Here is a 12,688-nt window from a genome sequence, read left to right as displayed (position 1 = left end):
GAGATGATACTGGAGGAGAATATGCAAATGGTAAAAAAAAAAAAGAAAAAAAAGAGAAACATTTGAAAGTCAAGCAATCTAATGAGATTTATTCTCATCAGTTTATTTTAGCCAATCAAAGGCCACCCACACACAGGAAGTATAATTAAAATACATTTTCTCTCAATTATAAATTAAGTGCTTTTAAAACCTTGTTTACAGAAAAGGAACAACACCTTCCCTTTAATTGAGTACAGATGTGCTGAAAGTAAAGGCAATGACACACACCAGCAGCAGAACAATAACTGGCAATTTAGTTTTAATGAGTGGAAATCTGTCCCAAGACACACTATTGCTTATTTCTAAGGACAGTTCTGTCAGCACTTGAAACAATAAAAAAATATTATTGCTCTGTGGCTTCAAACGTCCATGCCTGTGATAGAAAAAAGGGATACTGCATAATCACATTCACGTTTTTAAATACATTTAACAAGTCTGCGTTTAGCTTTAAAATCATAGTTTTATATATTATACATTCATTTGAATTGCTGCAGAATTAATAGAGAACGACTTTTAAACTTTTGAAGATTTGTATTCATTTTTCTATATTTACAAACCAAACAAATGACTTTTGTTCATTTACGCTAAAGGCACAGTTTGATCAGAGATGAAACTTCATTTGGCTTTCAGAGGCAGTAGTCTTAATGTCATTTTTCTGGCCACAATACAGATGTGTACGTTTACCGTCAGAACATTTATCTTCGCTGGCAAGCATGTATTTAGCTGCATCTAACAAAATGCTGATTTAGATCTACTGGTTAAAAAAAGCACTTTAGGCAGAGGTAGCTTATAAAATGTTATACCTGAAAAGCTATCTGTGCTTGACATTTATGTGGCTTGTTTCCTTCTACACATCGTAAAAATCTATAACACTTTATGCGAAATTAATTAACATAAGGTATCATGAACTAACAATGAACAACAATTTCAACAACATATATCCAACTAGGTTAAATGTTAATTTATAAATATACTACTGTACATTGTTACCATGCATTGTCCATAATACATTTTTATTTATGCATTTTTAGAATGCATTACAAAATATAATCTTAAAATGTATTAGTATATGTAGAAATTAACTTCTAGTAAAACTAGAAATAATTTGATGTTTTTTTTCATGATACCTGATGTAATCAGTAATGCTAATGAATTTATACAAATTTTACCTTATAGTAAATTGTTACTAAAAGTCATGTATGAGCACCTGCACCATCACATATTTGTTTAGCAGTGTAACATTGAAGAAGGTCATAAAACATAAAAGGAAGGGTTGTAAATCAACAAATAAAATGTAGAAATTTCCAACCAGTTAGTAGTAAATGCGCAAGTACTTGGCTGAAAGTAAAACCAGCAAAGAATGTTAAAAAATAGAATTTTCAGATATAAGCAGTAAATATTGCTCTAACATTTTCAACATTATATGAAAAATAAGTTCATGCTATTAATCAACTCCAAAACTATTCACGCCACACTCCAAAATCATATCTATATATCTATAAATCTATATATATGTACATATATATCTATCTATCCATCTTTATATATATATATATATATATATATATATATGTATATGTGCACATGCATGCTCTGAATGCAGAGTCTAAAACACATTTAAAACATTAAAAAACGTCACATGATCCACCCTTACAGCAACACAGCTATGCATACATAGGAAAAAATGTCCTAAAATTTTGCTACAAAAAGGCTAAATGTTTTGAGTGCGTTTCAAATTTGGAATACATTTTTGGGTTCACTGACTGCCTACAAAACGGTATTAATCAACAGTTTTTTTTTTCAATTAACTATGCAATATGACAGCACAACACATGGAGTGTTTCTAAAAGGGACAGTCCACATTTATGCAGAACAAAAAAGAAGATATTTTGAAGAAATATGAATCAGTTTTAGTAACCACGGACTTCAAAAATGGAGACATTTCTCAAAATACCTTCTTTCAAGTTCCAAAGAAGGAAAGTAAGTCATACAGGTTTGGAAAGACATGAGCATGAGTAAATAAACATCCCATGACATCCCACACGAGGAAAAGCACAGAAACATACATATAGTTGGGTCACAAGTCATCCTCCATGTTCACGCTACTCCTGCGGCTGCTGGTCTTGGAGGCTCCAGGGGACATCGTGGAGAAGAGCGGATCTGAAGACCTGAAGGGGGGCATCGTGTAGCCGTCATCCATCAGAATGTCACTAAAACCCACTTCAGGGTAAAGATCAGAGGCTGTAGGGTCATCCAGCTCTGCAAAGCTAAATGTATCCAGACCGAGAGGGCTGCTTACTGCTGCAGCAGCCGGAGAGCTGGAGGAAGGTACTGTGAGGAAGGGAGAAGGGGAAGTCTGTGTCATGACTCCATCTATGCTAAGGTGGTTCTGAGGTTGGCCTTCCCCAGAGCCAGGCTGCATGGATTGGTTTCCTTGTAGGAGCTGTTGCTGAAGGAAGGCAGCGTCTGCACTCAGGCCTGGAGGCATAGTGGTGGAGAGGCCATGGTGATGAGCTCGCATCTCTAATTCCTGTGTGCAACAAACAGCAGGGGGTGTTGGAGTCCATCTTTTTTCAGGATTTCACAGTGTTCAGTTTTCTAGGCAACCGTTTTACATTCACATTTATGTTGATGGCATGTCCATGCCATCCTGCAGAAATTTGTAATATGGAAAATGATGTGCAAATAAATATTGATAATTTATTGGGGGAAGTGACATTTTAAATGGGATTGATAAAGGATGATGTGTTTTTGGGTCATTATTTGGATGTTGTGTTGTAATACAGACTGAGAGTTGATCACATACCTGTATGCGGAGCAGCAGAGCCTGGTTGGACTGCTCCAGTTTCTTCTGCCTCATCTCAATCTCTCTGGCCCTCTGTTGCTCTTTCTGAAGTTTTCTGATATAATCAACAGAAGCCTTCAAAATGGTTCCCTTGTTCCAACGCATCTCCCTGTAAATATTATGCAAAAACAGTAATATTGTGAAATATTCCAATTTAAAGTAATGAAATATTATTACAGTATATATATATATATATATATATATATATATAGTATTTAAGTATTTTAAAATGTATCATTGGTGAAAACAGTTGTACTGCTTATTTTTTATTTTATAACATTTTTGTGGAAACCATGATTCCTCATTTCAGGATTCTTGGATGAATATAATTTTTTTAAGGAATAGCATTTATTTTTATTTCATAAATCTTTTGTAACATTAAAAATGTCTTTACTCTCACTTTTGATTAATTCAGTGCATCCTTGCAGAATAAAAGTTTTCATTTTTTTCAGAAAAAAAATGACAGACCCAACATTTTGCACTTTGCACAATTTTTAAACAAAAAAGCAGTGGTTCAAGTGCTGCTGACATGCCATTCAATAAAAAAAAGAGAGAGAATTAAATCAATAATAGTGATCACAGACTTCAAAACTAATTTCAAGCATAAGCCATAAAATCAGCCAAGAATGTCCAGAACGAAAGTATTGCACAATTTTTTGTGACATTAGGTGTGGAAATGAACTTACGGATCACTGGATTTGGGTATCATAGCCCCTAATTCCTTTATTCGGTCATTGATGTTAAATCTCCTCCGCCTTTCAACTGCAAAAAGCAAAACATTTATTGAGGCTAAGCCGTGTCATGACACAATACACAAGCAATATACTACTGGAGCCGGTGTCTTCTGAACTCACTGAGATTGTGATTATCTTTCTTTTGCCTCTCCTTTATGAAGGTTCTGGTATCTACATCTGAAATTAAACAGCTGTTGTAACTACCACACAATACTGTAGATACATAAACACCACAAATATCTAAAACCATTGAAATACAGATGGGCCGAGTAAATCATTACCAGTTAATTCCCTTTTAATATTAGTCAGATCTGCTGGACAAGAATTGCTGACGGTGATGGCGGGGTTCACCATGCCAGGACTGTTGTAGACATCCAGAAGGTTCCCTGGTAGCTAAATAACAGAGCAATAACAGAGAAGCTGAATAAAAAAATCTTCAAAACATCAAACTGCACCAGGAAAGATCACATTAGCCTAAAATAAAGCAGAATATCACTTTACCATCAAGTGTACTACTGTTCAAGCGCCTATGAACTCCACGAACACTGACACGTGTTATAATCAACTGATGAAAATCTTGTCAATTAGGTATACAAATTAAATGTTTTAAATTTTAATATGTGACTATTACCTGCAATTAAATTACTTTATTGTTCATAACATTGATTCAGGGAAAAAAACTTGCAGACAAGTTATTATAATAACATTATTATTAATTAAAATAACTATTTAATTTCATTCTAATATAAAAATTCCTTATTTATACATTACAATGAAATATATAATATATTAATAAATTATAATAAAAACATTATTTCTTTAAGAATAAAGGCTAATAATTTAAAGAGTGAGGTTTTACCTTTCTTTTCTTTTCATGCTCCCGCAAAAAAACTAAAATCCTCATTTTATGTCAATTCACTTTTACTCTTTCCTCAGGAAAAAAAAAACTAAAGTAAAATCCTTCCACCAGTTCTTTCTATCCCGTGCCATGCCCCAGCACACTCTGTACACTCGGTCCTTTTTAAGCCCTCCCTGATGATTCCTGCCTGGCAGGTGTTAGTAAAGTGTTAGAAGTGAATGTTTATGTCGATTGCTGAGGTGCATCCCCATTTATCGCCTCCCTCATAAGTGCAGTGGTTAGCATTCACTCTTTAGAAGGGTGGGGACATTTACGTTCAGGAAGTGATCTCTCTGTAGCTTTCAAAATGGTTTGTGGTGGTTTACCACAAATATAGCTGGGGTTCAAAGAGGCTTTTATTCGAAACATCGCCGTAATGTTATGGATGTATTCATCAATAATGAAGATGATTGCTCAGCTTACCGTGTTTGGGAGCTGCAGGCCAGAATCTATCAGGGACAGGATGTCATCATTGTAGCTGGATTCAAGGCTGATGATGTCGTCGATTACATCATCCATCTGAGCATTAAATGTTGAGTGTTAAGACCATTAAATGTTGAGTGTTGCATATCTTATCACATAATTAAATAAACTGGGTTCTAAACATGTATTTAGGGAACCAATGAACTGTGCTCTAAACAAGAAAACTTTCCAGTGTGTGTTATATGGGTGATCTAAAGCAGAAGTGCTGTATGGTGGGAAAGAGAGGTCCAAATATAATTAAGCCATTGATGTGGTATTTTGCAGTACAGTGTGACACAAAGCTAGTGAGAGGGCAAGCTGAACAGGGAAAGGTAAGCGTGATCACCTAAGAATAGAATGTTGATGAAAAATACTTCTAAGCCATTTAGTAATCTTAGTTAATGTTAATTTACTGATGCATTATTGAAATCAAAATTTGTAACTGTTGAAATTTAATGCACCTGAGCTAACTTTTGTATTTTGCAATCAGCCAATCAGCATCCATTTGGCGTTAACTCTCAAAGACCGAGACAGCAGCCCGCGGCTAAAAATAACTGTTGTTCTTACATTTTTAATAACGTTTTAACCGCTAATCCTATCTGAATGCTTTAAAAAGTGCCGTAAAGAGGAGATTCTCAGAGTTTCGGCAATATCCGATTTCTCTAATTTGCTCCGTAGTGTATGTGATTACGACATCATATTTTGACCACATTGATTTGTCAGAAGAAAACAATGCATTTCGTTCCTCTGAGCCAAACAGAAATGATTGTTGATGCTTAGTCCCACCCCTGTGCCCAGATTGGTTCAAACTGTCCCATATTCAACCAATAAACATAGGTTTTGGACTTTTGAACAACTATTTAACATATTTCTTTGAAATATGAACAGACGCATAGTGAAAGTAAAGTCTGTCATGTGTGCATTAAAACAAGCACAAAATAATACATTTGCATGAGAAAACTCTCTGAAAAAGCACAGAAAAACACACAACAAGCTACTTTGACATAAAACAAACCAAAAACAAGGATAAAACAGTGGTACATGTCTGATAAAAAAAAAACTGGGATTTATTTGTTCGGGTCACAAGGTGATGTCCCGGTAAAATCGATTCTGACGTAGATTACAGCCAGATTACAGATCGATCATTTATATTATTAATAAAGATAGTTAATAAGTTAATAAAGATAATTTGCATAATTTTTTCTGTTGGGCACTGAATATTTCTCACTCATTTTGTGGGTAGTCTGTGAATCATTTGCACTGTTTGTATTGTTGCCGAAGACAATTTGTGCAATTGTTTTGAATACTTGCTGGTTTGTGTTTATTGCTCATACTCAGATTGAAAATATATTTATCTGAAAAAAAGTGTTTTGTTTTGTTATTATATTTCCAATTTCTTTACTCCCTAAACGTTTTTGGACACATCTCTTATACTCTTATCATAGTGTTCCTGTAGCTCAATTAGAGCATTGTGCTATCAAGCGCAAGTTTGGGGGTTCAGTTCCCCGGGAACACATGATAGGTCAAAATTTATAGCCTGAATGCACTGTAAGTCGCTTTGGATAAAAGCGTCTGCTAAATGCATAAATTTAAATTTAAATTTAAATTTAAATTTAAATTTAAATTTAATTTAATTTAATTTAATTTAATTTAATTTAATTTAATTTAATTTAATTTAATTTAATTTAATTTAATTTAAATTTTAATTTAATTTAATTTAATTTAATTTAATTTAATTTAATTTAATTTAATTTAATTTAATTTAATTTTGTAAACAAAATAGGCCTGTTTTTCACTTATAAGCCCCGATAACAAAATTTTTATTAATGGTTATAACTTGCTTGGGATATGTTATATGTAAACAAATTTTTTGTTTGGAATTGTAAAAAACCCAGAACTTTAAATATTAAAACTTAGGAGTTTCTGTTTGAGAACACAGTAAAAAAAACACCCAAATGTTGCTTGCGTTTTTCTTAAAGTTCTGTAATTTCATTAATTCTTAGAAGAAACGAGGAAAATTGGGACGTTAAATTAGTTAGACTTAAATCTCAAGTTCTTCTGTTTATAATGATATATGGCACTTGATGCTGACTGCTAGAATAAGTCTGAAAAACAAAGAAAAGTGCAGCTGTGTCAGGTGCCCCAAAAATGTTCTAGGTCTTTGAGGGTTAAAGAGCTCAAGCATTAAAATTAGCAGATGACTTAACTGTAGTAGAATGTAATTGGACGCCGATACAGTTATCTTGATAGTTATCATTCTTGGTGTGAACTGGCCTTTAAGAAACTCCTACATTTGAATGAGATGATCAGCACACAATGTATTTTAAGATGTGTATTACCTCTTCTTTGTTGGAGCCCAGGTTAAGATGTGCCATTGGGCTGTTGGGAGCACTGCTTGCAGAGAGGCCCCTCTCCGGAGCAGAGTTTGACTGCAGAACGGGGGATACACCGAGAGTTTGAGTGGCAACTTTATTTCCTAGTGTGGTGGACAAGTACTGCTTCACTTGCTGCCTCTGAGCCTGCTGGATGTGGTATTTAGTTGGGTTTTCAAGATGAGTTTGCACCTAAAGCAGAAAAAAACAGATCCAAGGACATGCTAAAACAGTGACAATTCAAGCTCTACACCAGGGCTATTCAATTAGTTTTATTTGAGGGCCAGATAATCAAATAGAAAATTTGAAGGGGGCCGGGTCGGTGCGATCATCCCAATGTCTTTTTTGGGGGGCATATAAAATAAGAAATTCACTTGTAAAGCATATTCAGCTTTAAACTAAACAAAGATTATACCAAAAATAACATCTTTGAAAGGTTAACATTAATGGTGTCAATCGATAAAAAAACAACAACTAATCAATCACACATTTTTTTCTGAAATTAATTGCGATAAATTGCACATTAATATATTTATGTTATCATAGTTTCACATTGAACCTCCAAATTAATGAAGAAACAACTTAAAGATGGTACATTTTAAATAAGGTTTACTTAGTAGCCTACTGTTAATGAAGGCCAGTATCATTGATACCAGTAATGTTACTGATATCTCTTATTACCGTAAATAAATTTTCCTTAAATTTTAGCCAATAATTATAGCCTTTCAACACTACAATATAATTGAAAGCCATTATTTTTAACACTTAGTAGGCTCTGAAAAATGAAAACAACTTTTAATTTAGTGAACTTAAAACAGTATTCACATAAACTACAAATGTTATATGTATAAACATTAAAATGAAAGTTAATTAATCTTTATTCAAACTTCAAAAGTTAATCAGCGACTAGAGCAGTGGAGTGATTTCTCCTTTTTCTTTTGTTCTTTGATTTATGTCAATGACAGACTTCAGGTTTCACTTTAAAAGCAGAGTTATCTCTTTAAAACCTGATGCACATGCAGTGGATCTGACACACACATTTGCTTTTCTCCCAACATTTTACTGTCATTTAGGACTCACTTAAGACTTTAATTAAGTTTTAGGTCATTCAAAAATATCTTTATTTTTTTTAGCATTTTTCTAAAACAGCATCTACAAGAATCAAAATTTTGCAATATTAATTTTTTTTAATTTTTTTTATTCTATTTAGCCATAATATTTTATTTCAATTTTGGTTTTAGGACTTCAGCTTAAAATTAAATAATCAAATTTTATTTTAGGTTAAGTTTACAATATTTCAAAATCCAATATTTACATTTTATTCCAGCTTTATTTCAGTTAATACAAATTATTTTTCATAGTTTTAGGTTACAATATCAGAAACTGTTTTTTAAATATTTATATTCATTTTTGTTTTACAATCTTTTGGGCCTAGTTTTAAACTTTCAGCTAATTGTATCATGGCCCCTAGACATGTAGATGTCATGAGAGTGTCAAGCAAGAAACTGTTTTAAGGCTCATAAGAATGTCCAAACCCACCTTCAGAACCTCCACCGGTACTTGAGCTGGAGAAGGCCGGGCAGCCATCGGTGGCACCGTGACGGAGATGGCGGGAGTGGACTCTAAAGGGCGGAGCTGAGCGACAGATGCCTGCTGCTGCGCCTCCCTCCGCTCCTGCTCCTGAGCCTGCTCCCGCATCAGCTGTTGCCGTAGCAACACCCGGGATGACATGGCTACGCTGGTTCCAGAGGTCAAGTTCGAGAAGAATTAACAAGCTGCAGTGGTGAAAGCATCAAGAGAGTCGTCAATAGTACTAGAGGCAGCATAAAAGGAAATTATGGAAATAGTCACTTCTCCCTTTGTACAATGAAGGGTTAAGAAACGGAAATGTATTTGAGTTGAGTCATCACACTGGGTTGCATTCAAAGAGAAATGTAATACTCTACCAAAGCTTGACCAGCAAACAGATTTAGCTCTCAAACTACATATTAAAATAAATTATATAAAAATACTTATATACATAATTGAATAAACACACAAATCACAAGTAGCATACTTAAATTGCAACTGTGCATTTGTTTAAAGCTATAAAACTACCCTAGAAGCGAGATATATATTCAGAAATACAACCACCCGCATCATGTCATATGATTGAAATAGAGGTCTATCATGGGGAAGTTCGGAATTTACCAGATGACAGCTAAACAAATTACCCTTTAAATATCAAAAAATCACCAGGAACACTAATTGAATGTATTTCTGGAGCTGTAAACAAACTAAAACACTTAAATCACGATTGTACAGTTAGATATGCTACTGTAGCTGAGGAGTTGTGTAATAGTTCGCTGCACTGTCGGGATTAACCAAACTATTTAAAGTTGGGCAACTTCGTTAATTTAAACCAAATTAACTTTTGTATTCGTTATTTACAGCATTAAGCAAATGTAAGTGCATATAACTATGTCTATGGCGCACTTAACAAACCCGGAATAGTTGTTTTGACAGCATCCAGCTGTTTACGCTAAGCTAACAAGCTAGCTAACGTTAGTTGACATGTCGAGCAAAGGCAAATTGACACGTTGCCTGTATTTAACTTTATTTTCCTTCACGAAGAATTATTCTGAGATAAACGCGGTTTACACATAAATCTCAGCTCAGCAAGAGATCGAAATTAAGTGGTTTGAGTTACCTGGTCGGTGTTAGCAGAAGTATAGCGAGTTGGCTAGAAGAATCGCCATTACTTACATGACGATTTCCTTGTTTTGGATGTGACAGACTGAGCCCATCTCTCCTCATCACACTCGTTCCTTTCCTCGAATCACATGGAAAGTTTTCTGTCACTGTTAGCTAAAGCTAAAGACTATGAAAAAGTTAGATAATTTAAATACAGCTGAAATATAGTAATAGCTAATATTATATGACAATTATATAATATTATATGAAAATGCACTTTTGCATTTATAACTGGATAATAATAATACAACTAAAATGTATAAAGACAAATTAAAAAGCACATCAAAATTACTAAAACTTACAGCAGAAAATAAACGAAAACTGAAAATATAAAAATAAAAGCTATTTATAAATACTATAATAGGAGAGAGAGCGAGACAGACAGAGAGACAGAGAGAGAGAGAGAGAGAGAGAGAGAGAGAGAGAGAGAGAGAGTTGGCATGGCATCTACATGTTTTCAAAGCTTACAAACATACATTTGTTTTACAGCACCAGTCAAAAGGTTGGACATACCTACTTAACTATTACTCTAAAAATTGTAAAATTGTAATAAAGTAAAAAATCCGAAATGACAATGAAAGTATGGGGAAAATATTGTGAATACACATGTGTTTGTTTTTTCCTTAAAATTCATAAGAAATAACACATTTCAAACCATCAAAGTTGTATAGCTCAGGTCATACATTTTGTACAGATTAAAAATATATATATATATGGTTGAAAGATGGTTGACCAGAGATGAGTTTGTCTGGTACAAGGAGCTGTACAGTAAATAAAACCTGCAGGTGATTTATGAAAGGAGGTCAATAAATAGCCAAAGAAATCTAGTGGTGTTCAGAAATCTTTTCAGTCAGAGAAAATATTTTTTATTTGATTATTTTAAATTATAGAAAATGCATTTAAAAATGCATGTATTTCCAACTACATGTGAATCTACTTCCCTGGCCATTTTGGATTTAATGCTCGCTGCATCAGCTGTCAAGGAGAAATTCAAAGCTAAAGAAAAAGAATCTGAATGTTTGGTGCCCCGTTTATGAAAGAAGAATGGAGAAGATATGTTACAATACATAGTTTTTAGAACAGTGTATATTTGGTTTGTACTACATGTAAAAAACCAACCGTATCCAAAATAAATGTTTAACGGAAAGCATGTTGTAGATTACCTGACAGGCTGTCAATTAATTAAATGATAAGCTGGTTTGCCACAAAGCAAACTGGACTATATTTTCCGGACTATAAGTCGCACTTCTTTTCATAGTTTGACCGGTCCTGCGACTTATAGTCAGGTGCAACTTATTTATCAAAATTAATTTTACATGAACCAATAGAAATGAACCAAGAGAAAACATTTCTTGGTTCTTGGTTCTAAGGTTCTAAGAGTCGTGAATACCCAATTCATCAGACGGGAACAGCCCTTGAATCTGGCGCCTTAGACCACTCGGCCATCCTGACTGATCTCAAATGTGTGTAATATGACTGCCCACTGAATTAAAGCTGCGGAAATATGGGTGCTACCTGTGCTTTATTTTGTTTTCTCCACTCACTGAAAATCAACATATTTCATGATATAGCCTAGTTAATGCATTTGGGGATGTTTCAAATAAAAATAAGAAAAATAAATCAAACATGGGCTAAGTGCTTTTCTGGTTGCTGTGTGTCACATGATGACCCTGCCTGTCACTAACAGGCTGTTAGGATAACTTAAAATAGGACTAAGCAATAAGCAACTGACACAAATGCCCTCATACACACAAATACACTCAACAGTGTTTTAACCTAGTTCCATCATATAAGCTTCCTATTAAAAGTCGTGACTTTACTGGCCAGTCTAGGTGAAATCTTCTATCCTCTTGATGTGGAATAGAGCTTATGTGAGATTACAATATGTTACCTGGCTTCATGTGCTCTTCATTTATCCTTTATAAAACCATTGCAAGATACTTTTTGAGATATTCTTAGATTCTTCCATAAGTTGAGGAGATCCAAAGCGCAGTTATCATTTAAGTAAAAAAGCAAGTTATTTATTCTTGAAAAGCATCAACTTTTATTTCTGTTCTCTTAGATCATCTGCAAAACAACTTTACATGGATTCTGATCTGAGCTGTTCCCTGTACAGTGGGCTGAAATAATCATGATACTGAGATGAGGGAAAAAATAAAACATTCACTTACCGGCTAAAAAAAAAAAAAAAAAAAATTGCAAATGCATCTATAAAACAAAAAACTCTATGATGCTGACAACAACAACATTATTAATTGTACCTGTTTCTGAACATTTATGACAACTTTCAGAATGCGTGCATAAGAGAAATTTCATAAAAGATTTGAATGACATTCAAAATCTTGAATCTATTTGCAATACATTCAAACTAAATTGTGTTGAAAATACAGTGGTGTGAAAAAGGGTTGGCCCCCTTCCTGATTTCTTATTTTTTTGCATGTTTGTCACACTTTAAAGGTACAGATTATAGGACTTGCCACTAGAGTGCGAACTACCAAAACAATAACAATTGCGAGGTTTGATGACGCTAAGAAGGAGCGTGGAATGATTGGATTTGTTGCTTTCTACCCAACCGCTGACAGCCATCAATGAGGCGATATGAAAA

At 34.0% G+C, this 12,688-nt stretch overlaps 1 protein-coding gene across 1 annotated transcript; it reads right to left on the bottom strand.

The window, feature by feature from the left end:
- Window positions 1-61: 61 nt before the first annotated feature.
- LOC113095888 (transcription factor E3-like) lies at window positions 62-10,144 on the bottom strand. The gene is made up of 9 exons (XM_026261202.1): window positions 10,040-10,144; window positions 8,890-9,125; window positions 7,318-7,542; window positions 4,940-5,035; window positions 3,900-4,011; window positions 3,739-3,795; window positions 3,571-3,646; window positions 2,846-2,993; window positions 62-2,569 (listed from the first exon to the last, which is right to left on the bottom strand). The coding sequence occupies exons 2-9, from the start codon at window positions 9,079-9,081 to the stop codon at window positions 2,117-2,119; spliced, it is 1,359 nt and encodes a 452-aa protein (XP_026116987.1). The 5' UTR covers window positions 9,082-9,125; window positions 10,040-10,144; the 3' UTR covers window positions 62-2,116.
- Between the last annotated feature and the right edge of the window lie 2,544 nt (window positions 10,145-12,688).

This window comes from Carassius auratus, unplaced genomic scaffold (genome assembly GCF_003368295.1).
Source record: "Carassius auratus strain Wakin unplaced genomic scaffold, ASM336829v1 scaf_tig00215808, whole genome shotgun sequence".
NCBI lineage: Eukaryota > Metazoa > Chordata > Actinopteri > Cypriniformes > Cyprinidae > Carassius > Carassius auratus.
Note: the sequence above shows the minus strand (reverse complement) of the source record. Positions and strands in the feature narration are given on the sequence as shown.